Genomic DNA, 27,936 nt, shown 5'->3' on the forward strand with positions numbered 1-27,936 from the left:
TTTTTATCCTACGGTCACCCGACAAGGTGGGCTTCCTTGCACCGATTAGTACATACAGCTGTTAATTGCTGCCTTTACTTTGCCACAAACTTATAACATTGTCGCACACCAGTATCCCAACAAATCAACACTAAACTGTGTGCTTTTATTATGCGCGTAAACCGTGTATGCTTGGAAATAGGCCGGTAACACTTAAAGATACTACAACTACAATAATCTAGTGTAGCTTTTCCCATTTCGTTGAATGCTTGGATTTAACCTAACCTAAAAAGTGTTTGAAAGACTAATTATTGAATTACTTTATAGTGACTGCAGGAAAAATATAATGTATAACACGAGCGCAGGGAGCCTTTGCTGCACTCGAGAAACTTCCCAACCACCTCTTCTATGCGGCAAAGTGCCACTTTGTTCACTAGTTACACAAATATAGTTATAAAAAAAATAATGGACCTTATTTAACAGGCCAAAATAGCTGAATTTTTAAAGGAATCAATAATTGAGTACTAACAATAGTAAACTTGTTTATTTACAAAATAATTACACTGTAAATATAGTGATTATTTTTGCTATTCAAGTTCAGTAGGTTCTTGTACATTTTAGAAGTCTTCAATGTAGCTTTTCTACATCATTTCAATATTGTAAAGCTAAATAAAAAAGCCAGATGAACAACTTAAGTCACAGTAGTATTATGGACCTGAGATTCTATATTTAATTGGTTATTCCAAATCATGAAAATTTTGAAAAAAAGGAAAGCATGTAGCAAAGGACAATAGCGGTTGTTTTAGGATTTTATCTTAATGGGAAAGAGTTTATTCTGGCTGTAGAAAAACCCCTAGTGCTGACCTGCACTTTAAGCGAATTTCTATTCGTCAGATTGGACGTTTACTAAGACTAGCTGTTACCCACGGGCTTCACCCCGTTTGACTTCAAAAGTATTAATAAAACTATTGATTGGTTAAGTTCATTGAGTTAATTAGATTGTAACTGGAGTCACTACTCTGTGGACAAAAACGTGCCACTGTTTTTGCTGGTTTGCCGTGTGATCGGTTGGTGGGATGCTGACAAATTCCAATTCATTCTAACCTAACCATACTATTTATTTGGGGTTATCCGTTATTTCAAGGACTTGTATCAACAACTTATTTAAGTTATTACACATTATAACCTGTGTATTTAAATTTATTTTGAAACATAATAAATTGTTTTTGATAGTAAATAAATAATAATTTAAATTTATTTACCTCTTTTCAAGCTATGATTAATGGTGAAAATAGTCAAGTTTCCTGGTTTGGAGATATTGGTTTAGTCTTAGGTTTAGGCCTATAGCATTTGTTTAAAGAACGGCCATTGGTTTATGATCTTGTTAAAATGGGTTGCTCGTAAAATAAATAAACTTATATTGCAATCATAATGTTGACATATTTTTGTTTACTATCAACAAAACGCCATCTTGATCTTGCCTCTTATTGGACAAGTCCTACCAACCGATCACACGGAACCTCTATCAACACCACGAAACTCTGAAACAAAACCAGCAAAAACAGTGGTACGTTTTTTAAACACAGATTGGTTACTCCAGTTATTATTATAGCTCAGTGGTTAAGTTAAGCTGAAATAAACAAAACGGAATACCGTAATAGAAACAAAAAATAATCACACCTGATTTTAATAAGGTAATAAATTGAATGAATAACATACAAATTAATAAGTACAGCTGTAAAGTTCATTTTTAGGTAATTTAAACAGTAAATTCATACAATCCAAAGGCCATTCCATCGTAAAATTGATTGTAGTTTTGAATTTATTTTCCACAAACATGCTGAATTTTGAGTGATTTTACAGTGAAAAATTGTATCTGACCAATATTTAGCTAAACTGTTTTCATGATGTACTCGAGACCGTCCATCCATTTTTCTTTTCATTTGTTTGCTTATTTTTCTTCTTATTCCTTTTTTCTGATTCTTCACCTTTGTTTCCACTATTGGTATTGACTGCTTTTGACTTATTGTTCTGTTTGTCTTTACTACTAATATTTTGTTTTCGTGGCTTGTTTTTATTCCCATCTTTGTTGTTGTATATTAATTTATTTCTGAACTTTTTGGGTTTGATCCCATACGCTTCTAACCTAGCATCCGATAAACCAAGCAAGCCTGATTTTTCTATAGAAGTATTTTGAGTTCTTATCTCCTTCTTGTTGTTATTATTTTTACTTGGCATTCCCTTGATCTTATTTTTCTGAGCATTGAATGGTTTTCCTTGATCTGGAGTTGGTTTTCTTCTTTTGTTTGGCGGTTGAATCATTTCAGAAGCAACAGATTTACGTTTTTTACTTAAGTCATTTTTATTACTTGATGCCTTTTTTTTTGTTTTTTTGCTATTTATTTTATGTTCACTGTCCTTTTGATGTGCATCTTTACCTTCAACCCTGCTGTCTTCCAAAGATGGAGATTTTTCATCTTCAGATCTAAAAGAACACGTTACAAATCAGTACATCTCTTAAATTACTCACTACAAGACGGTAAATATATATAAATGATGGTCAGTACATCTTTTAAATTACTCACAAGATGGTAAATATATATCTATATAATTAATACGCTACATGAAAGTTTGTCGGTTGAACTCCTCCGCCATTTCTTAACCGATTTTATCCATTGACGCCTCATTGGAAAGAGCGTGTCGCGTAGATTTGCAAACTGGCCTTACATTTTTAAAAAAGTCCCTTGGGCTCTGTCCCAGTGGCTTTGAAAGTTCCCATGTTATCCTTATGGAGAACTTAGTTGTTTACATTTTGATCAGCTGTATAATTTAATTGCTGTTATTTATTTTTCAATTCCATGAAACAAAACGCATTGAGTAAATTTATTTACTATTTGAGTTTGTGTAAACATAACCCCTAAGACGGATCGTGTTGGTATGGTTATATCTTAAATTTGTGTATATGTAGATGTGTAATATTTTTTTTGTAACTTTTACCTTTGTAACCAGCTAAGTAAAAAAGTTTCGCGTTTAGGTTTTGAGATTCGAGATTTGGGATTCGATTTTTAAAGTTTCGGTTTCGGTTTTGAGATTCGAAATTTCTGGTTTTGACCACAAAACAACTTTTCGTTCTCAATTGGCCCTCTATCAATGACCTGTGTTGCCTGTACAGCGAGGCATTTTGAGAAGGAGAAAACCGGCCGGAATGCTTTAGGTTTATCAATAACGAAGATAAACATGGTCTGAGTTACACACCGGTAATCTTTGAATTGACTCTTTTAAATTCATTGTAAATATGACTGTTATTCGTTTTGAAATAACTCCTGTAATACTTTGCAATTGCTCGAATTCGAGCAACATGTACACTAGTATTATATAAATGATGGTAAGTGGTGGTTGATTTCAAATTGGATACTCCAATCATCATCAGACCCAATAGGCGAATGACGTACTAAGAATACTTAGAAAATTTCAAAAATTAAAAAGTGAGTAGTTCTGGAAATACAGTAGACTCCCTCTTATCCGGACACCTTTTAATTGGACATCGGTTTAACTGGACTACACTTGGCGGAAATGACATCTCTTTAACCGAACAATTTTTATCAGCACATTGGTTTAACCGGACTAGATCAGCAGGAAGTGGGCAGTACTGAAACGTCTGTTCTCGTGGGAAAGATTTGAGACCAGTGATCACGTGTCTTAATATAATGCTCTCCTAAATTTAAGTTGAATATCACAGTAAACTATTTGTAAAATATTTTGAGTGAAACTGTCACCATTGAAGACGGACATTTTTCCCTAGTTGTGTTTATTATTAATTGTAATATCATGTTAACATTCCTGTTATGTGATTAATGCTACAAAGTAATTGGCATGTGCTGTTTTGTAGCATTGAAAATAAAATAAATAAATAAACAGTCCATTTTAACGAGTTTTTTTTTTTGGGACGTCGGTTTAACCGGAAAACTTGTTCTCCAGACTGGCCTCGGACCCGAGGAGTCCGGATAAGAGGGAGTCTACTGTAATAGAATCTTGACCATTAAAATAATTTGTTTAGTCATGTTGGTTGTCTTTGGTCATCTGATTTTGTCTTTGGTTGAACATCAGATTCATCAAACAACACTTCATGAGTAATTTCTGATAAACACATTTGACTAGGTATTGAAAAAAATTCTAATTCAAGAAAAAGTTGATTTTAAATCACTACCTATCCAATAGAAATATCTCACAGCTTAAGTTGGATTTTTTTTTAGCTAGAAGCGGTTAAGGTGTGATGGAATATCTTTGAAGATGAACTTATTTGGCTGTAGTGCGATCATGTGTTCATACGTGTCAAATTTTGAGGTTAAATCAAAACAAACAAACTGGCATGTTGTCAATAATTAGGCGTTTAGGGGCCGTGTTGTATTACTTACAAAAGAATGCTCATTTAAGATAAAATGAATCAATTCAGTATACAGTAGACTACCTCTTATCCGGACTCCTCGGGACCAAGACCAGTCCGGATAACGGTTTTTCCGGTAAAACCTACGTCCCCAAAATCTCGTTAAAACGGACCATTTAAATGCATACTCTATACAGTATTTGACTTAAAATTAGGAGAGCATTGTAATTTAGACACATAATCACTCAAATCTTTCCCACGAGAACAGTCATTTCAGTACCGCCCACTTCCTTCCGATCTAGTTCGGTTTAACCGATGTGCTGATAAAAATTATCCGGATAAAGAGATGTCACTCCTACCGAGTGTAGTCCGGTTAAACCGATGTCCGGTTAAAAGGTGTCCAGATAAGAGGGAGTCTACTGTATTTCATTGTCCAATTTATAACAAAACATTCAGTATTTAGGATACTGCATTTTATAAACCAAACTCGAATCTTGCTTCTGTGGCATATCGTATACAATTATCCTGTTTGTACGTGGTGAACTTATCTGATTGCCTAAAGAATTTTTAGCAATACAATTAGCTTTTAATTATAATTTAAATGGGTCAAAACGTTAGTCTATAAAGGTTTATCTCGTCATCTCGAGAGTATTTAATTTTGGCCCCTACCTTGAAACCCAAAAGGCGGGTCTATATTTATAATTTTAAGTGATTTCAAAACGAAACGTAAATCATCATTACCGTATGTCCCATTAGCTATTTTATGTGTATCCCAGTCACAGCAACCACATTATTCTATTAATATCGACATAAATTTTATTTTTCCAAGATCAATTATTTAATATTTGCTCATAAAATTAATTAGGTATTTTCAAAGCAACCATCACTTATAATTCGGAGATAATAATTAAATAACAACTTATTCATTAGTTGATTTGGAATTAGGAATCACGTCTCTATTTCACAGTAAATATTCTCTAAATTACCAAGTACAGGCTAGAGTAAGATAAAAGTTTGAACTATTGTCAATTCCAAGAATATATTCCAGTTTGTTTGTTTTGATTTAACCTCAAAATTTGACACGTATGAACACATGATCGCACTACAGCCAAAAAGGTTCATCTTCATATTCCACCACACCTTAAAACCGCTTCTAGAAAAATATCCAACTGTAGGCCTACTAAGATTTTTTTATAAAACACTTTATGCCACAATTTAAAAATAGAAAAAACAAATTATTCCCAGAGATCCAATAGGTAGATCCTGGTCTTCGGATGACGGCCGCGTAGATGCAGACGGACATGTAGTAGTTATCGACATTCCAATGTGATGCAACCTTGAGAATGGACTGTTGCATCATGCTTGAAACGTCAGCAAATACTTCATAGCCTGCATATACTCTGCTGTCACCCAAAGACCAGGATCTACCAACTTTAGGAATCGACCGTGGAAGCCTAATGCAAAGATATATATTTATTCTGAGAAATTTTGAAAAGAAGTGTTTTAGAAGCAAAAGTTTAATGAAAGTAGGTACCTATCAGTCTAATAGAAAGGTTAATAGGTAATATAATAATATTATCATGTTCAACAAGATAATACATTGTTAAAGTATTTGACAAAAAAAAAAAACGTTTAAACTCTCTGTGAAAATTTATCTGGTTAACCCTATCTTAGATGATGGGGTTTAAAAGCTCAAATTAAGGTTTTTTTTATATTTTTAGAAATTATATTCATAGTAGAAAAAACAAATAAACTTTTTGGCATTAATTGTAAGTTTTATATTTTGGAAAAAATCTTAGTCAATAGGGTAATATAACAGCACATTCAATATTACATATGTTTAAGAAGTGATTTGTTAAAGGTTGTACTCACATCTTATACAAGCTTGGAAGTATTTTCCTTTTTAATGCCTCATTTTCTGCTTTTTTCTTGAAAGACATGGCATCACTTTTTTCCTTGAAAGAGGGCTTTAATTGAGTTATGCGTTTTATAGAGCACCATCTTTCCAATTCTTTGGGATCAGCTGCTAGAATCTGAAACATTATATTAGACAGTAAACTTACTGAACTATTCAGACTATGAAGAATTTTTTTCAACACTGAGCCCTAAGCATTTCTATTAATATTTTTTTAGGGTATGTCCTACAGAGAGGTAGTAATCGGAAAGAAAATATGCAGATGACGCTCACTAATCTAGTACTTTGGTAGTGCTGTATTATTGAAATTGACAGATAACTGAACGTCTGTTAAAACAAACACTTTCTAGTGAGAATACCACTAACTTTAATGTGTCATATGGAAATCGTTCGCTGGCAGGCCAATTTCATCTGTGTTTTAATGTGTTATCTCTTGTTTTGTAATATAGAATGCTAACAATAAAAAGAAAAAAAATTAAAACAAGACGTCTCAAGATTCTATCTCTTGCCACTGCCGTACGCTCCTCACTCTGAAGAAGGTGCTGGGGCAGGAAGCCAGGACAGCTGTCAAGATGAGAAACAGAGACGAGTTAAGCCTCATCAAGGACTAGACACCTGCCCATACTAAGGGATTTTCTGAGTATGTTTGGAACTGACAGTAACCACCTTAGGCCCCGTTTATGCACCAAGTGCGGTAGCGGTATCGACAGCGGGAGCGATTTCTAACACCATTGAGTTAAATGGGGCTGTTTATGCACCAAGAGCGATAGCGATAGCGGTTGACCTCCCGCTGCGGTTTCTAATTCGCCCGCTGTGTAGTTAGAAATCGCAGCGGTTGCTTGAGATGAAGCCAACTTGCCAACTTGACCCACGCGCACTTAGGACAAATAGTTGTGTTAATTATTTGGCAAAGTTTGAGTTGGCAAGACTGTGTCCCCCTTCCATTCTCCTTTAACCAACCGCTACCGCTATCGCTCTTCGTGCATAAACAGACTCATTTACAGCGGGAGCGGGCCCGCTATCGCCCCGCTCCCGCACTTGGTGCATAAACGGGGCCTTATGACTAATATTGAGATTCCCTACCAAGTTGTAGTAGGGAATAGTGGCTGGCAACAGGAGATTGCTCAAGATTGATTTACACTTATCACACAGTCAGGACAGGTCAATAATTTTGAAATTTTTCAAAGACAAAATCAACATTGGACTTACCTCTTCAACAGTGAGTCCATAAGAATTAGGGACAGTCTGTCTGTACTTAAATCTGCAGGGAAGATCACCAATGAAATCTTCACAATCTATGGCATAATATTGGTCGACATAATCCTCAAATGATTTGTGTACAGTCGGGTCAAAAACTGGTTTCTCTCTCTTCAATACTTCACCGACAGTGTTTTTTCGATGTTTGTCCTTTCTCCTCTTACTTCGTGACTTTTTTGGTTTTGTACTTTCGGCAGCTGGGTCATAATCACAGTCCATCTACGGCAAAATTATACAACATACGATATATGAAACTGAAAACCTAACAAGTGAAAAGAGTAATCTGTTTGCTTTTAACAGACATGTGCTCCTCCAACCTTACACAAGAATTACTGCGCTTGCCATTTACATTGATCAGTGTGGTATACGGTTAGGTCAGATACATTGGCTGAGCTCAAATCCCACTTTGGTCGAGTCTGATGTCTGTGAAAGAGCTTAATGGGAGGGGCTCGCCTAAATTAAACAGTAGACGTCTTTGGTAGAAGTTGAAGGAATGGGTGGAGTCTTTGTGAGTTGTACCTCAAATCAGATATTTGGTTTGAGTCCACCGAAAACTTGATTTTAACTCCTTTGGATTTTTGTGTAATATAAAAAAGGCAAAAAATGGTCCATGGAGTTCAAACGGATGAACCTTTTCCATTTTAAAAACTCTTGGGCACATGTGGGATTAATTCCACAGCTTACTTTTCATGGGTCTACTTAAATCTGACAGCGATACACATTCCTTGTAAAAAAATTGCATAAGAATGAATTCTTCATGAAACTGGGCAACAAAAATACTAATTTTTATAAAAAAATATAATTGTTTATATGAGCTAGTCCCCAAAAATTATATTTACAAATTTGATCAGAAAAGTTATAGACTATGCAGCTGGCTTAACCCTTTAAGCCAGGTTTAAGTTGCAGATTACATAATTATATTTGTATTTACATTGAAATTGGGGTCTTCACACTGAGGTTCGTTTTCATTGATATCCTCTTCCACATCTTCTTCTTTCACTTCTACTTCATCTTGCCATTCACCTAAAAAAAAAATAGTTCAATTCAAAATTGAAACTTTACACCAGTGTCATGGATAGTTGAAATCAATAATCAAATCCTTCCAGGCTCAAACAAATGTGGAATGGGTGTTTTTTCTAAAATAAAATATTGAGAATCATTGCTTGGAAATAATGTCCTAGAATAGATTGTAAACAAACCTTTTTAATATGACTCATACCAATCCGTTTAAGAAATGAACACACCCTGTTACCAAACAGATAAAAGTATCATGGAAATATAAAGCTTTAACCCTAGGAGTGGCGAGACCGATTTTCAGTATGTGCTTTGTGGAGTGGCACGCTCATTTTGGTGAGTTTGTAAGGGAGTTCTTCAAAAATCTGTATAAAATTAGTATGTAGAGATAAACTATTGAACCGTATATTCATTTTGTTCGTAATAGTCAGTAGAATTCAAAAATGGTAATACAAACCAATTTTAGAAAGGTAGATTTTTAGAAAAAAGTAAAAAAAAGAAAATTTATAAATTTTTCAAATTTTATTTCAAAAGCAAACACGTGTCACATGTAACGTAATTTTTTATTGCACAATTCAAAATATGCATTTTTGTTCAGAATTTATTCCTCTACATAGACATATCATAATATACACAAAAGAATTATTTTTATAGATTTACTAGCAATAATACGGAAAAATTGGAAAACGTCAAATTCTTCAACTACACGTTGATAGATCCACAAATGCCCTCTACTAATAAATCAATATGATAAAACCATACATTTTTTGAAGGCAATAATATCATTCTATATAAGAATAACTAAATAAGATAAGTAATAGAATATTTGGTTTTCACAAAAGCAAAAATGTAAACAAAACAACTGATCAGCTGTTATAGCCCACAAAACTTCACTAACTTTTTATCCTATTTTGGATCACACATGTATAAATATTTATGCAAAATAATGCATAAATATTTCGCCTAATACAAAATAAAAACCTAAAACGAACATTACACTGTAAAATTAGGGATAAAACCCACACTTCGTCTTTGTTATCGGACAAAAACTCACGACGACGCCGCCATTTTAGGTTAGACGATGACAAGTGTTCTGTCCCTTAAGCTTTGAAAAATCAAAAGCTTCTATTTGTGTGACCAGCCTAACAACATTGAATTCTACTGTCCTTCGTCTACAAGAGCGTATATAAAACAAAGTTTTTGTACTTTTCACATTGTATATATATGTGATTTAGAAATCGACATTTTATGTCGATCCGCCACATGAACAATACGTAAAAATAGGCTATTTACAAAAATTGCTCATCAGCTGTTGGAATGTATTATGACGTTATACTTTATACAGAATAAAAGATTTCTTCATGCTTGTTACAGTGGTACCATTTGCTTTTGTCACAGACAAAAATTACGTCTGCTATTTAGTTTTGAAATGACTCATCATTGACGATTGCGCAACAAAACATGGCGTTCGCGAGTTCGCGCGTATTTTTCGTTTAAATGTAACTCATTATAAGATAGATGTATTTATGTTATAAGGTTTATTCTTATAATAAAATGAAACTTCGGAATCTTATCTTTCCATTGGTATAAGAGTTATGTCATTTCACCGACTTTAAATGTGCTTAACATGCATAAAAAAACGTTACATCAATCGACATATTCTGTCGCCCGCCACTCCAGCGGCACATTTTGAAATCGACATTTTCTGTCGATCTGCCACTCCTAGGGTTAAATCCACAATTCAAAAGTAATACTGCACTGTACTACTGCTGTAATAATGGTAGGCCTACTGTGAATCTTCATTTCAATATACTATTGTAGGATTTATTTATACAAATACTATGTATCAAAAGGACTTAAAATATAGACTAAGGAAAAGAGACCACCATGTTTAAACAGAACCGTTTTATATAGTACGTGTGTTTTATTAAGCATGGTTTGATTTTATTGTAAACCAATCTCTGACGATGGTTTTATTTTAATTTTGTTGAATTATGTATTGACATAGCCTATTATGTATGTTTAATGGCCAAATAAACAATTTGAATTTGAATTTGAATTTTATAATGGTGTGAGAAAATTTGTGTTTTGGTTGTTGTAAGTTAGGTAAAAACTTGTTGTCTTATAAATATTCTTGATTTTCTAGGCCAAGTAAATCACACATACCATCTAAATCTTCATCATCAACTGGGTTGAAACTAGGATCATCTTGAGAATAGAATTCTTCATCAAACAGCTTCTGCATAGCTTTGTCATGTTCATCAATGTCAAAGTCCTTGTCTAGCACATTCTAAAACATAAAAACTGTTGTAGTGATGTAAAGTATTTAGAGTAAAATTTACTTATTTTCTGCTTCGACTTGAGTCAGTAGTTGAATATTCTATTCATCTTTGATTAATACACGCATTACGACTCAGTGATAACTCAAAACAATTGCAGACCTGTGGATACTTGGGCAGTATTTAACAAATAGACCTAACTTGTGAATGTAAAAGAATCATTCTGTACTGGAGTACCATAGGATAACTATTGTTGACTCAATACACAATTTGACTTTATATAACTTATGAATTAAGTACTTGACTCATCAAATCACTAAACTATGTAACAAGTAAAGCTCTGTAGTCCGGGTCATAGTGCCTGATTAAGAACCCAATTATCTTGTAAAAAGGCATGTGTTTTTGTCTACCCAATGTTTATGTTTTTGCTTTCTCTCTTATACACAGTATTTAGTACTAAGGAGAAAGTGATGTTTTGATTAAATATTTTAATTTCAGTTTTTAATGGAAATATCCGCTATGAATTCCCCTGAACCCAAAAAAGTTTGTTTTTGAAGTTATGTCTGTGTGTGTGGATGTGTACAGAGCTAGGGACTACGACCAAGGCTACAACTGTGGTCCAATTTTCATGGCCCATGGTATCTCTAGGCATCTTTTAATTTTTTTTTTTTAATTTTGATTATTAGTGGTAATTTCCTACAATGCCACAAAAAATAACAGAACAAATTTGATTTTTCACAAAAACAGTTTGAACAATTTTGATTGAATTTTAGTATATTATCTAATCCTTTAAACCTTGAACAAAAAAGCACCTGCCCCCAACACTGAAGAATTACAATATTGTTTGCCTCATCCCATAAGAATCCCATAGCTACTCCCTTTGGTTACCCAGTAGAATTTTTATAATTGCTCATAAAAGTAGTAGGAGGTTCAAAACTAATGCCAAGCTAATAATGGGAGAAACTAAGTGTCATTTTGCTGATACAGTTTATTTAAATGTTTTGTTCTTTTGACCGCGATGACTACAAGACGTGTTTTCACACTATTAAGATGCTATAAAGCAGTTGTGGACCTGAACGGGTACACAATTTTATAAATTTGAGACAACTTTGTAAATTCCATGTTGGGTACATAGGTAGGCTGTAAAGATAGCATAACTTTCATGATATTAGTGTAGGCTATTATTTCTATTTTTACAAAGATTCCAATAAAAAATGGCTTTACATTTAATTCACTCAATGGATAATGTGGCCTGCCTAGTTAAAAACAGGATTTTATCACCAGAACGACAACAAACCAATAGGCAACAGGCTACGATTCTCCACTTACATCAAATGCAAGTTTTTCATTTCCAGTTAATTTTTTTAACTCTTCAAGTTTTTCCTCTATTTCCTTCTTCTTTAGTTTTTGTTTTTGCTTTATTTCTGCCTTCTTCTTTTGTTTTTCCTTCTGCTTCCTTTCTTTGATTTCTTCTCTTTTTCTTTTGCGGTAGTCGTCTTTCTGCCTCACAGAGTTTTCCATAACTCTGGGGTATCTTTTAATCTGTAAAGCAACAGTTGGTATATATAGACAGTTGAAATAAATCAAGCAATGCAATTCTGCAGTAACTATGTAATACAGTAATTCTAACATAGTAAAGTAATGTATTGCCCAAATCACACAAATTAATGAAGCCCCTGTGCAAAAAAGGGTTAGTTTTCTAAATCTTTAGTAAACATAAATCTTTGTGATACTTTTCTACAAAACCTAGTAACAAAATCTGTTAACTAAAAAAATTGTGTCCGATATTTGCAATTTAATTGTAAAACGTCAATCTAGGACAAAATCGCTGACGATAAGAACAAATCTTGTTCCGAGAATATTCCGAGGTAAATGTACGATAATTGAAAATATATTTTTCACAACGATTTTCTGAAATCTCTTGACCCATCCATCCCTACTTGTAAGTATGAATCATTGGGAAAACCTTTTACTCTAACTTCAAGCACTCACATATTCATGATCTGGTTCTTCAGAACGATGACTGCAGTCTTTATCTAACTGATCGTCTTCAGATTCTGACTTGTCTTGAACTGTTGCTTCTTTGTCGTCTGCTTCTAAAAATCTGAAATGAAAGTTTAGACAATACTAGTTACTAGAAGGCCTACATAAGACTTTCATAGATATGTTCACTTGACTTATCTGGTTCATAATTAATTGTAAGCTCATAATGCATAAGATGAAGGAATTGAAATATATTCTTTTAAATACTTACAAGAGTTGACTTTTGGTTTAAAACCTACATACAGTCCTCTTGATTTAAAATTTTAACCTTTGAACTGTTAGTTATTTACAATTAACTGATTCGAAAAGCTAAATCAGTGCTCTACCTTTTGTTTAAGATGTAATCTCTGAGAAATTGATCATCTTCCTTAAGATCAGGGTTGGTCCAGAAATCTCGGAGAGGTTTCATTTCTTTTGCAACCTCCTCGTCAGGTGCTTCACTTTTCTGCCCTTTCAGCCATTCTTTGTAGTCTTTTTCTTCCTTCTCCTATAGATGAATAGATTTTGAAGTCCAAAATTTGCAATTTCAGATCTTTTGACAGCATAGAAACTTATAGCAGAAATAAATAATAAGCTAATAGACTAGTTTCAACAGCCCGAGTGTGGTGCTTAGTGACAAAATTTAAATATTAGCCTACATGGGCACTGACCACTTGGTCAATCACCAATAAAGGAAGATAACAAAATTCTTTGTAGTTGACAATAAGGTCAGACATCGACCATGAAATATTTCAATTTTTAGTGTATATAAATGTATTACCTATTGAGAAAATACACCTACTACAGGCAATCCTGCTCTTCATATGAAAAAAACAAACCCATTCTGACCTTGGGTCCTTTACCAAGAATATCTAAATAACTTTATTGCTACGTACTAATGGAGCAATTATTTTCAGTTAGTCCTGCTATATCTATCCTCAATTGTGTTTACTTATACACACATTTACCCATTGACGACATGTCACAAGTGTAGCTCGTCTGCTCGTTGTACTGCTAACCCTCTGGCGCTTAAGTAATTTGGCGAATCTAACACTGCGAGTGCTAGTGTCGACGTGTACTTAACTGTGACACTCTTCCCGGCAAAAAATACCTGCCTTCGTATGGTCGCCATTTCAGTAAAAAGTATTTAAGTATTAGGCTTATCGTATTTAATAATTATTTCAATACAAATAAAAGATGTTGGTAACTTACAACATCTTGTTTAGTTTTATGAGAATTTCAACACAGATTTACATGTGAAAACGACGTTTGCCAATTAAGTGTTAAGTGTGAAAAGTGCTTCAAATGACCTAAAAAAAATCAGAATTAACTTTTTGGTTTGTAAACGTATTGTGATTTTCAGGCCTTTTTGTGATTTTGAATTTTAAGGTAAAAAAGGCTTTTCCCCAGAGTGCCAGAGGGAAGAAGTTTTCGAAATGAGCCAAATAATGAGTAAAAATATTTTTTGCGAAATTTGTTTTAAACCCTGTGAACTCTACCTTTTTTTAAAAATATTTCAGCATCAATGGGTTAAAGTTTTAACTTCCAGTAACTTAAATAAGTCCAATGGTAAATTCCTTTTAACTAGGCCTACCTTTTATGTAGTTGTACATCACTTACCGTTTCAGTCTTTGATTTGTCCCGTTTCTTAAAAAGGCCACCCCATTCTGCTTCACTCTCATATTCCGAATCTGATTGTAGCAAGTTTTTCAAACTATTCTTCAACGCTCTTTGCTCTTCTACGTATGAAACCTCAGCAAAGCTTTTAGGAAGAGATTCTGGAAAAAAACATTCAATCAAAATTTAGGTAAAATTGAGTTTGGCCTAGCACGTAACCTTCAGTGCCGACTCTCCTGGGCCGAGGCACATCCGAGCATGATTAGCTTAGGGGAGGGGGGGGGGTCCAGCACACAGCGTGTTTGGAGTGGCTATTTCCCACAATGTTTTCAAAAGAGGTTCAAAAACTAATTAGGCTATTGGATTTAGGCCTAACAATTTACAAAAAATTTAAGCTTTTCCAAACTAGTTCATTTTGGACATATTTGGACAAAGCTTAGAAGTGTTAGAGATGTTCAACACTTCCTTTGTACATGGTGGTGTACATTCCTTTGTACATTTGTTTTAAGCCACGATTGTAACCTCTGATTTGTAATTTTGGAAATTTAATTAATATATTCTTATCTCATCTTCCTTATGTTTGGGACCAGGATGAATAACCAATTGGCATAGCCTAAGTATAAAACATAAATTGGCCTACTGCCACAATATGCAACTCCAGGTAAGTAGCCCGAGAGCTTAAGTTGGGCCAAGGTAGTATGAGTTGTGAAATCAATTAAAAAACAAATGCCATTCCAAATCACAGTTTAAAAAGAAACCTTGATAGATTAAATGTTCATCTTGAATAGTTATTTGTGTAACTAGTGGGCGAAGTGGCACTTTGCTTCACACGAGAGAAATGTTTACGCACAAGCTGTAGGCGTGTGAAAAGTTTCTCGTTTAAAGCAAAGGCAGTTTGCACTCGAGTTACAAATTATATTTTTCTTACAGTTACTATAAAGCAATATAAATAAGTCTTTCAAACACTGTACAACACGTTTTTAGGTTAGGTTAAATCCAAACATTGAACGAATTTGGAAACGTTGCACCAGCTGGTCGTAGTCGTAATATCTTTAAGTGAAGTGTTGCCAGCTTATTTTCAAGCGTACACGTATTACTTGCCTAATAAAAGCACGCTGTTTTGTGTTGTTTGGTTAAAATAGGCCTACTGGTGTGGGTAAAAAAAAAACTGTGCGGCAAAAGTAAGTAGATGCATTATTAGCAACTTGCTTTGATATTATTAGTGCAAGTAAGGCCACTTTGTCAGAGGTGACTGTAGGAAAAATATTTAGTTAGTGTCTTAAAATACAGTTTTTACCTTCATCACTTAGTTCTCCACCTTTTTCAACTACAATTTTCCTTTCATAATCTCGCAGAGTTAATGGAGCAATTTTAGACTTCTCGGGTTTTTGCTCAGGGATAGGGACATCTTTGAAAAACTCAACTCCTTTTTGGTAGATTTTTGGATCCTTGCTTTTAATATGACTGAGTGTCTTGAAGAACTCCTTTTCCACCTTATCAGTCAGTTTCTGGAACATAAATAGAGAACAGATTAATACACTGAATATAAATTACATTAAAAAATATCTTAACACTATAAAATTAACTAAACAATGTTTCATTTCAATTATTAATTACAAAATCAAAAATCTATATTCACAAATGTTACAACAAATTTGGATTCTTTCAATATAAGATGTTGAATGCCTGCTCCATCTCCAAATTCTCGAGCCGATCTCCATTTTTTCTTGTTCTTCTCAAGCACATGCTCGTTGCCCTTAAAATTGAGCAAGTCATTCTCAATCTAATCCAATTAACAACCAGACTGTAAGGCTTGCCCCATTTTTCTGACAACCTCTCAGCCAGTGCCTAATTCGTTGCCTAAGATTCCACAGACTGATGTTATCAGGGGAGTGAAAGAGGCATTCTGCCACTCACAAGCTGACATATACTTTCTTTTCTTTTCTTCTTCTGCGTTTGTTTATGACATTGTCATGAGGTTTGGAGACATATGAGGGAGCATCGGTGTCTAGGACACGGATATCAAATAATGCTTTCCTCTGTGTCTCCCACACCCCTCTACATGCCAAGTCAGCTATAATTGCAGGCCAGTATACAATTTCATTCTCTGCTATAAAGGTCTCTTTTATACAATTTCCCCATGCCTGTTCCATAAGGTTTCCTAAAGCATCTCTAATTTCATTGTGCTGTTTTATAATTAGACCACCAACAGGACATATAAGGGCATGGTCTGCTGTATTAAAGTCTTTTCCACAGCCATCACATTTGGTTGGTAAATGGATGTCCAACCGTATCTCAGTGCCAGGGAATCCCTAAAATCTCGCGGTGACATGTCTAAATTTAATTTTTTTTAATGGTATACAGCTGCCATGTTTTGATTTAGCGTCAGCATTTTGTAACATTACATTTTGCCTTAGTTTAACTTACAAAGGCAACAAAATTAAAATTTTAAATCTATCTATATAATTAATACACTAGCTTACATGAAACTTTGTGAACAATAAGGCTTTTTTGTTGAAAGAATTAACCCCACATTTTGTATACCAAGATGTTCGTCTAGGTGTGCACTGTGCAGATTGCAAACTGACCTTACATTTTCGAAAAGGTCCCTTGGACTCTGCCCCAGTGGCAATTAAAGTTCCCATGTTATCCTTATGAAGAGCATTTGTTTAAGTTATGATCAGCTGGATAATTTCATTGCTGTTAATTTTTTAGTGGCAGTTGAAGGAAAACGTGTGCTACAAACATTTACTGACTTGGTTGAAATGCAATATTTACTATTTGAATTTGGGTTGGCGTAAATATTACAATGGAAAAAAGCGTTAAAGCCTGGACAATTTGATATAGGCCTACTAAATAGAATACTAAATTAACACTGTGCTGCATTCTTCTTGATCAATCATTGAAAGAGTCGATTTGGACTTGGCAAACTTTGGAAACATAGAAAAGTCATAGAACCCCACCCAGTAGAAAAAATAGAAATAATGCTGTTTTTTTAAAAATTTATAATTGTTGTTATGGTCAAACTAATGCGGCTATGAGAAAACACTAAAAAAACAATACAAGCTTTTGAAAAATGATAAGATATTTACATGAAATGTTGATTATATCGAGCTGTTATGTACATCGTACGAGTATTTCCATAATCTTTGAGTTGACTCTTTTAAAGTCATCGGAAATTATGACTGTTATTCGTTTTAAAATAACGCCTGTGTAATAAACCTTTAAAGAATAAAACTTAGGTTTTATTAAGCAAAACTGAATACAAGAATTAAACAGAATAAATAAACAAATCTGACTAAAACATTAAGAATGTCAGCTGACATTTTGTACAGTACTTGGAATATCACCACATTCTTCCGCTCTAGTAAATTTTATACACATCGAATTTCTTAGGTAACACCTTTGGTCTGGTTGACCGACGTGGTGGATGAGGTTGATTGCAAGGAGCGCTGCTGGTTTGATGTTCATCATTTTCAGGAACACCATCTGACGTTGCTGGTGGTAAACATAAATCTGTATAGTTTTGAAGGAGCGGTTGTGACGAAGTAGTGTTCTGTTCCAGAAGGAGCGATTTTGACGAGGTAGTGTTCTGTTCCAACTGTTCATCACCGTCTTCGTTTTCATAAGTAAGATTTGTTGGATTTTGCATTACATTTCCTCTTGGTGCTAAATATCTTAAGGACACAATTGATTCTCTTCCTTCTTTATTGCGGACTAAAGAATATTTTGGGTTTGTCTCAATTACTTCAACCTCTTCGACCAGTGGGTCAAACTTACTGCCTCTTATGTGCTTCTTCATAAGAACTTTTCCTGGAATAGTCAGCCAAGTAGGGATAGTTTCTCCATTGCTAGATCTTCTTTGATGTTTAAACATTCTTTCGTGCGGTGTACAATTCGTAGCTGTGCATAAGAGGGATCTGATGCAATGAAGGGCTTCATCTAAAACACTTTCCCACTGAGTTATTTTCATCCCTCTCGATTTCAATGCTAGCTGAACAGTATTCCATATTACTCCGTTGAATCGTTCAACTTGCCCATTTCCACGTGGGTTATATGGACTTGCACGACTTGTAGCTATTCCCAAATTATGTAAAAATGATTTTAGTTCTACCGACATAAAACCGCTACCCTGGTCTGTGTGTATATATGATGGTGTACCAAAAATACTGAAGACTTTGTGAAGTTGTTTGATAATAGTTCTTGAGCTCATATCAGGACAGGGGAGTGCAAAAGGATAACGTGAATATTCGTCAACTATAGTTAGAATATAGGTGTTATTTGTTACTGAAGGGATTGGCCCTTTAAAATCCATATTAAGCCTCTCAAATGGGGCCATAGCTTTGATGAGATGTCCACTAGAAGTTTTCAGGAATTTTGGTTTGATCTCTGCACATAGTGGACAGCCTGCAGTCATTTTTCGCACATCTTCGACTGAGTAAGGAAGATTGTGGGTTCGGACCCAGTGCACCATTCGAGTAACGCCTGGATGACATAGTGACTTATGTAAGTCAATTAAACTTTGATTTGGCATCGAACTGCAGAGTCGAGTGAAGGCATCAGCGACTGTATTTTGAATACCAGGCCTGTAGACAGTGTCAAAACTAAAACAAGACAGTTCTAGCCTCCATCGTTGAAGTTTCTCATTCTTTATTTTGCTACTGTGTTTTTGATCAAAAATAAATGACACTGACCTTTGATCTGTCACAATCTTGAAATGCCGTCCAACTAAGAAATGTCTCCATTTCCTGACTGCCTCGACAATAGCTGCTGCTTCCTTTTCTATTATCGAGTGTCTCTTTTCACTGTCTGATAACGATCGTGAAAAAAAAGCAACTGGACGACCCATTTGACTAAGAGTCGCTGCAAGTGCATTCTGTGATGCATCAGTTTCTACTACGAATGGGATAGATTCATCAATAGTATTAATAGCAGACTGAGCTATCTCTTGTTTCAGTTTTTCATAGTCAGAAACAACTTCTGGAGGAATTGGGAATGTTTTGCATTTAACTAATCTGTGTACTTTTTCAGAAAATTGAGGGATCCATCTTGAATAGTGAGCTAGCATTCCAACTGCACGCCTTAATAAATCAAAATTACTAGGAACAGGTAAGTTCAGAAGGGGTTCAAGTCTTTCAGGATCCGGTTTAATAGTGTTATTTTCAATTAGGTATCCCAGAAGTCTGATTGATCTTTGGGAGTATGAACATTTGTCTTGATTCAGAGTCAGCCCGTACTTGTTGGCTGCTGCCAAGAAATTTGCAAGATTTCTATCATGATCTTCTTGATCTTTACCACAAACCGTCAAATCATCTAGATAAGCAAAAACCCCTTCTAACTTTTCTTTACTGATTATACCATTAATTACACGCTGGAAACAAGCAACTCCATTGGTAACTCCAAAAGGTATTCTGTTGAAATGATATAGTTTTCCACCTGCTTCGAAGCCAGTGTATTTTTTCTCATTTTCACAAATAGGGATTTGATGGTAAGCGCTTCGGAGGTCAACTGTACTAAATACCTCATACTTAGAAATTTTTGAAACAAGATCTTCAATATTTGGTAAAGGATAAGCATCAAGGTTAGTGAAACGGTTAATAGTTTGAGAGTAATCAATGACTAACCGTCTTTTGTGATTCTCATTTTTGGTAACCAGGACTTGAGCCCTCCAAGGAGAATTGCTCTCTTCAATTATTCCTTCAGACAACAATTTACCTATTTCATTTTCTATAAATCTTGTTTCATCAAGGGAGAACCTTCGAGATTTTATTTTTATTGGGTGACAATCTGGTGAAAGATTAGCAAATAGTTCAGGAGGTTCAACAATAGCTGTAGGCAAACTGCAAGGGCCCAAAGTTAGTGCTGGCTTAGAACCGCCAAATGATATGCATAGATTTGTATACTTAGAGAGAATATCATGCCCAATTATCATGTCTGCACAGAGATTAGGCAAAACTGAAACCTTAGTTTTTATATGTTGATGCCCTAAAAGCTCAATATCAACGAAGCAGTGCCCACAGATACGGGATTGTAAGTCTACAGATGCCATAGAAATCTGGCCTCCTCCAGGAACAACTAAAAACTTTGTTTTGTCAACGAATGTTTTATTTATGAATGTTTCAGAGCTACCAGTATCTATTAGAGCATCAGCGACAACATTGTTAATCTTAACTGTAACTACAGACTTTGATAAACATCGAGGAGCGGCAGCCAGCAGTCCCGACTCATGACTTTTCTCCATGGCTGAAAGATTAGAAGATTTACCTGATTTTTTACGACGACAAACAATTGAGAAATGACCTTTTATCCCACAGTTTCGACAATCAGCATCCCTGGCTGGACAGACATTTCGAGGATGTTTGGCTTTCCCACAGAAGAAGCATTTTATTGTCCCTGAGGCAGCCAGTGATGATTCCTTATAACATTCTTCTTGATTCATCTCTTGATTTAAAGTACTGTTCAAGAATTGATTTTGATGAGTTTGTTGGTAGATTTCTGAGTGTTTCTGAGCTGATTCTAGAGCTCTTGCTTGAGCAACGGCATCCTCTAATTTCAGAGTATTGTTCTCTAGTAGTCTTTGACGTATTTGAGGAGATAATAGCCCAGTGATGAATGAGTCTCTAATGTAATCGTTTTTACTTTCTTCTGCATTAACATTACGAAAATTACAATCTTTACTCAAAAGTTTCAGTTTTTGTAAGAATTGATCTACAGACTCCCCAGGTTGTTGCTTGGAAATAGCTAATATATGCCTTGAATAAACTTCATTTTGAGGTTTCACATAGAGGGTCTGTAAAACCTTCACAGCATCTCCATAGGTCTTTGCTTCTGAAATAAATTCATATACGTTGTGACTAATGTAATTTATGAGTAGTTTTAACTTTTCTTCGTCACTTACTTTATCAACAGAGGATACAAAATTTTCAAAAGTCCTCAACCAATGTTTGAATTCAAATGCTGCTTTGGTTGTATCAGGTAGACATTCAAATCTTTCTGGTCTTAACAGTTTATCCATTTCTTTCTCTAGTATTAAGTGATTGAATAGAATGGTTTATAGGAAGCCTATAGATACTGATTCTCAGACTAATTATGATAATATTTGCTTAATAAATTGTAATAAACCTTTAAAGAATAAAACTTAGGTTTTATTAAGCAAAACTGAATACAAGAATTAAACAGAATAAATAAACAAATCTGACTAAAACATTAAGAATGTCAGCTGACATTTTGTACAGTACTTGGAATATCACCACAGCCTGTACCTGTAATACTTTGCAACTGCTTGAATTTGAGCAACAGGTACACTAGTTTTCATTTAATAATTTGTTTTCTTCAGTTTTCTATGGATATTGTAGCAACAGTATGTGCTGATTAAGGGTGTTTTTCAGCAACCTCAGCAAGATTTTCAAAATGCTATGTCCAAGCATTGATCTTTTCTGTTGCAAATTTTATCTTTTCTTCCTCAAAGCCAATAAAGCCTCCTAAAAACCTGTTGCCATGATCAACTTCCATTCCTTCCATTTGTTCCATAACTTTTTGGGAATTTCAAATTTATGATTCCAAATTACTGTAGTTTTTTTTTTTTTTTGTTTTTTTTTTTTGCTTGAGGGTTGTATCCATATTTTGGACCTGGAGTGTGCTATCAACATAAGTGTAGTAAGTTTAAGTTGTAACATTTCAACACCTACTTCAAAGTAAGCCCACTCAAATTGCTAAACTTGCAGATTGACTTGTTATTGTAAGACTAACTTAGCCTAGTTAAAACTATATATAAACGTACAGTAGTAAAGATTTTAATAATCTGCTATAAATGTTTTCTGAAAGCTCATTAAAAAGCTTGAGTCAAGCCGAGTACCTTTTGAAATACTCACTTCAAAATACTCTACCCCTCGAGTACTTGGACATCTCTAATTCCCTAATATTAACCCTACCCCTTTGGGGAGCGAGCTGGCGTAGTGGTTAGAGCGCGGGTAGTAAAACAAAAAAACTTATGGAGGTAGTAAAACTATTTAGCTTGATAGCTAAAGATTGTGAACAGAACAATATAACAATTTATTTAAGTGTAAGTGAGTGATGTATGTAGAGTAATTGATTGCTTATTGTACGCGTACATACGTGAAAGCGAGCTGGTCTAGTGGTAAGAGCGCGGGACTTCGGTCCCAGAGGTCCCGGGTTCGATCCCCGCCAAGTCACCAATGGATTTTATCTAAGTGATAATGCCGCAACCCCTAGGTCTAGCCTGAAGTAATGTGAAAAACAATCCCAGGCTCGTGCCTAGCGTCCTTAGGACAAAAAAAAAAAAAAAAAAAAAAAAAAAATATTAACCCTACATCCCTAATTTTATTGAAGTTTCAGCTTTGATAAGTTAGGCCTAATAGCTTATTTCTATCTCTAATAGACTGTCCTACAAGCTACAGTGCTACAGGTTATTGTATATTTTATGTAAAGGAATACTACCATAGACAAAGAGAATAAATTTAGAGCGTCAGCTGTGCTGCGGTTAGCATAAGTTCTGGCGTACACCGCTAGGTTTGCCGTGTAGTTACAGCGTCTGCTGGTCGCGTACGGCTCCTGCGCTTCTCGCCTGCAGCGGTGTGCACCGTAACTACACGGTACACCTAGAGGTGGGCGCCGGAACCTTCCTTTGACGGTCTATATATATTCTTTTTGTCTATGATAATACCCAGTCTTGAACATTTTTAAATTCAAATCTAGACACCTAAGAAAAGAAAAGATTAAATCATCCCTAGCTTACCCAAGCCTCCTCGTCATCTTCTGAGCCTGATTCATCCGAAGAAGATGATTGTAGAAGTTCGTCTTTAACTGGGAAAAAATTTACTTATAACATGACAGCTCTATCAGCAACCATAATCATGACAGCAATAAGTTTTAACTTAATTTCAGTTTCTCATTTATTGTTCGGTGTAGGTCTAAGTGAGGTAGGCTATTCTAACATGTTTATTATAACTTAGAAATTACCACTTAAGTTAAGCTAAAAACTTAGTCATGTCTATGATAGTACCCAGTCTTGAACATTTTTAAATTCAAATCTAGACACCTAAGAAAAGAAAAGATTAAATCATCCCTAGCTTACCCAATCGCTACCCAATAGCTTATATATTCATATGCAATTTTAATGTAAAATTAGTGTAAACCCATTGGCAATAAAATAAATAAATGTCAATCAATAGGCTATAGTTTTTGGACAGCCACCTAAGTTATTTGTTTAATTGTAGACCTATGCTAGCCTATATTTATTACTGTTAAGTTCATGCCTAACTAAAGTTATGTGTTTTAACTTCACTAACGCTCCTTCAGCCAAAATCTCTAAGGGCATGAGGGTAGCATTGTAATGTCGAAATGGCCATAACGCAAGTAAACAGCTGTTGATTGAAAAAGTAAAGCCTAATTTCAGTGGAGTTGTCCACAGAACCTAGAGCATCCAGCTCTATTATGCTAGCAGGTACAGTTCCGCAGAAAACCTGGGATATATTATCAGATGAATATTGATACTTTCACCTGCGAAAGGGAACATTCATTAGGTCTACTAGCCTACTTATTGTGGATTTTTTTCGATATATCGAAATTTAAATTTTCGATCCGATATTAAAATATCAGCTGACAACTACGATTTATAAATATTGGGGTAGGCCTACAGTTTCTTAGCTCGGCTATGCTAATATCGATTGAAACTATCGATTCGATTAGTGAACCTTCATGCGAATTTTTCACCATCAGCAAGTTTGGTTGGTTAGGTTAGGTCATGATAGTTTAAATTTATAATAGATATATTTAACAGATATATATAACCCAACAACATACCAGCCTTCACAACATTCAAAACAATATCTCTCAACAAATTGGACAACCTTCTAGCCAAAATACCTTCAAAAAATTCAGCAGGTTTTGACGATATCTCCGGAAAAATTCTGAAACACTGCAAGGAAGCATTAAAAAAACCTCTTCTCCACCTTCTAAACACATCACTTCTTCAAGCAGAAATTCCTAAAAAAACTAAAAATTGCCAAGATATATCCGAAATATAAAAAAGGTGACGCACACGACCCTGGAAACTACAGGCCTATAAGCAACCTACCAACAATATCTAAACTCCTGGAACGCATTGTCTACAATCAACTAGTCCACCACCTTGAAACCTACAACTTAACCCTCCGAGTGTCACGCGTCATAAAAGTGACGCGTGACCCTACACAAAGTGTGTTGTGCGTCACAAACATCGTTTACGGCGAAGGCTCTATGACTGACTGAATCGGATTGAACTGGATCGAGTTAGGTATCGTTCTTTCCGTAATATTCTAAGCTTTCTCCAGAGGTCTGTCTCTAAGCGCTATTCATTTTAGTTCCGAAAATATTGTAGCAGACAGCTGACGTGCGTGTATTTGTAAACAGCTAGGTTCCCCCGGACCGATGACTGATGTGTTTTATTACGTTTATCATTGTTTTAGTGTTAAAAATCAAAAGTAGTGATATACGTGGTGCATTATAAGAAGATTTAAGTAGTTTTGAAGTGCTGGTTGATGATCCTGAAGAAGTAGGTAGTGATATTGATGTAAATTATCAGCCAGATTCCTAGCTATGGTTAGGCTATGCATTCTTAGCTAAACGCTATGTACTGAAATCCGTTTTTCGCTCATAACTTATTTATTTGATAACTTACCTCGCTATATGATTATATATTTGTAATCCTCATTAAATTTAGAACAAAGTGGCTATTTTCAAATATTTATAGGCCTATAATTTATACAATTTCATTGAGCGCGAACTTATTTTTTTTTTTTTAATTTTCGAAATTATATTTTTTTTTTACCTAAAAATTTTTTTTTTGAAAAAATGTTCCTTATGTTTTATATATAATATTGAAGCCCATGATTTTCCAAACAAAATGGTATATAGAACATTAGAATTAACATTGTTTTAAGCTTCTCAGATCCGTTTTAATAAAACCTTGCAAAGGGGCCAAAAATAGGTGGACATTAAGGCCTAAACTATGGACACTCGGAGGGTTAATTGCAGAACAACAGCATTGGTTTAGGAAAGGTAGAAGCACCAACACCGCTATTAGTCAACTTTGTCATGAAATTACAAAAATATGGGAAGACAAAAAATCTGCCTCAGGCCTATTTCTTGATATGCAAAAGGCCTTCGACACTATTAATTGGGAAATATTAATTAAAAAAATGACCTACTTTAATATAAAGGACAAGGCATTAGACTGGATCAAACACTACCTAACTGACAGATTTCAATTTGTTGTAGTCGAACAAATAAAAAACAATGCAATACTAAAGACAAGTTCTTCCTTAAAACAGTCCTCAAAAGGAGTTCCCCAAGGCTCAATACTTGGGCCTCTTCTCTTCCTACTTTACATCAACAGTTTCCCAGAACAACTTGAAGATCAACAAAGGTGTATACAATTTGCAGATGACACAACAATCTTAATCCCCCACATAAATCTTCTCAACAAAAACACAATAGTAAATTCAACCCTGGAAAAGGCAACATCAATCTGTCAATCAATAGACCTCAAGATTAACAAAAATAAAACAACACACATAAACTTCACTCCATCAAACAAAATAAGACAGGAAAACGACAATAATTGGAAAGATCTGGAAGTACCAACAGCTAACTCCACAAAATTTCTTGGAATCATTTTAGACAATCACCTGAATTGGCAAGAACATATCGAATTTCTATGTAAAAAGTTAAATTCCTCACTACATGTCATAAGAAGAATAAGAACACTGACAAATGAAGAAACTGCTTTCATAGCTTAAAATCACTCAATCTTTGCATCACACATAAGATACGGAATCACCGCATGGGGAGCAGCATCAGCAGCCAACATCAACAAAATTCTTGTCTTACAGAAAGAGGCTTTAAGATCAATACTGAGACTAGAGAACCCCCAGGAACACTGCAAGCCACATTTCCAAAAACACCATATCCTCACCATAATCTCAACCTACATCCTCGAAACAGTTATCCTAGCAAAAAACTCCTCACCACTTCTCCGCCAAAATCAACATACTCACTTCACCAGACATAGATCCGACATTGACCTACCGCAACACCGTCTTAAAAAATCTAGTAACACCCCACTACATACAGGGTCCCGTTTCTTCAACCTACTTCCAGATCACCTCAAATCCTTAAACAACAACAGAAAATTTGCCAATAGATTAAAACAATACCTACTTGACAGACCATATTACACCATTACTGAATTCATCGAAGAACACACCTTTCAACATCTAAGAACTCACATTGCCTAACACACAATTACACAAAACAACAATCACTCTACAGATAAGGAGTGAAGAAATTTGAAGAGATGAAGAAGATGACGACTCCCCTTTCCTTGGATAGTGGCGAGGACTTCGATTGGTAAATGGTAAATGGTAAAAATAACGATTAATAATCAATATTATGAATTCGATAGTTTCAATCGATACGGTATTAGCATAGCCCAGTTAAGAAACTGTACCCAAATATTGTTCAGTATCAACAAACAAACAATTAAATAAGTAACTTAACTTTACATAAGTTTTAAAAAATGAATCTGAACATGAAAATTGTCATTCGCCTATAGGGTCTGATGATGATTGGAGTGTCCAATTGAAATCGATCACCACTTAAGTTACCATCTTTTGTATATTTACCGTCTTGTGAGTAACAGTAGGCCTACAAGCGTTTAAATATATGTTTGAAGTGTTATAAGACGTAGGCCTATCTTCATTTACTTCTACTTCCCGTAGGTATATTTGGGCTTAGGCTAATACCTTCAAAAAAAAACTCCTGCCACTCTTTATTTCTTAGATTATAATAGGCATAGCCTAACTTATACAGGATTGTATACATACCGTAAGACTTCATTTGAGAGGTTAAATTCTAACCTCTGCTTGCCAAGGCTTTAAAGTATTTTAAAGATAAAATCAGGTTGAAATGTGACGCTATTATTTGAAATAAAAACAAAAACCGACTTTAGAGGTGTTCGTGATTTTAATTATAAAGACAGTAATAATAAGACTATTGTCCTAATAACAAGGTTAATGAAAAACTGTATGCTGTGTGTGAGTGAAGTTGTATAGATATTGGCATACTTCCACCATGGTATATAGGTTAGGTTCAGTCACAGTGAGTCAGTCGAGGTTAGGATTTTTAGGTTAAGTATAATTGTTTTTTTCGTAAAGCCAACGCACCACTGAGGCACGCGGGCACGCACATACAGACTGCACGACTGGTAGTAAGTTTTTTCTATGGTAGGCCATTGATTATTGAGCAAGTTCCTAATTACAGTATATTCAAAGGTTTTGGCATTTTGTTTACAACGGATTCACTTTTTACCATTTTTGGTCGGATCCTCTTCCTCCTCTTTATAAATTTAAAGTTAACACAGCTTGAATGTTGGAAACTTTAGAAACCCTTGCCGACAGCGGCAGTGATAG

General features: G+C 34.9%; 1 protein-coding gene across 1 annotated transcript; it reads right to left on the reverse strand.

The window, feature by feature from the left end:
* Positions 1 to 504: 504 nt before the first annotated feature.
* On the reverse strand, positions 505 to 27,612 carry LOC128996357 (protein KRI1 homolog). Its single transcript, XM_054421636.1, has 12 exons — positions 27,352 to 27,612; positions 23,223 to 23,290; positions 15,765 to 15,975; positions 14,471 to 14,628; positions 13,198 to 13,358; positions 12,821 to 12,932; positions 12,158 to 12,370; positions 10,716 to 10,839; positions 8,467 to 8,558; positions 7,488 to 7,754; positions 6,236 to 6,396; positions 505 to 2,464 (listed from the first exon to the last, which is right to left on the reverse strand). Exons 1-12 carry the CDS (start codon positions 27,362 to 27,364, stop codon positions 1,882 to 1,884), a joined length of 2,163 nt encoding a protein of 720 aa, XP_054277611.1. The 5' UTR covers positions 27,365 to 27,612; the 3' UTR covers positions 505 to 1,881.
* Between the last annotated feature and the right edge of the window lie 324 nt (positions 27,613 to 27,936).

Source organism: Macrosteles quadrilineatus, unplaced genomic scaffold, assembly GCF_028750875.1.
Source record: "Macrosteles quadrilineatus isolate MER2022 unplaced genomic scaffold, UCM_ALF_1.0 Scaffold_6__1_contigs__length_79288215, whole genome shotgun sequence".
Taxonomy (NCBI): domain Eukaryota; kingdom Metazoa; phylum Arthropoda; class Insecta; order Hemiptera; family Cicadellidae; genus Macrosteles; species Macrosteles quadrilineatus.

Bases quoted from the DNA above. Each gene is read 5' to 3' on its own strand.
- LOC128996357 (XM_054421636.1), bottom strand. The intron at 15,976-23,222 runs GTAAGCTAGGGA...TTTATGTTCCAG, and splicing joins AAGATGACGAGGAGGCTTGG to AAACTGACTGATAAGGTGGA. The intron at 12,371-12,820 runs GTGAGTGCTTGA...GTTGCTTTACAG, and splicing joins AAGAACCAGATCATGAATAT to ATTAAAAGATACCCCAGAGT.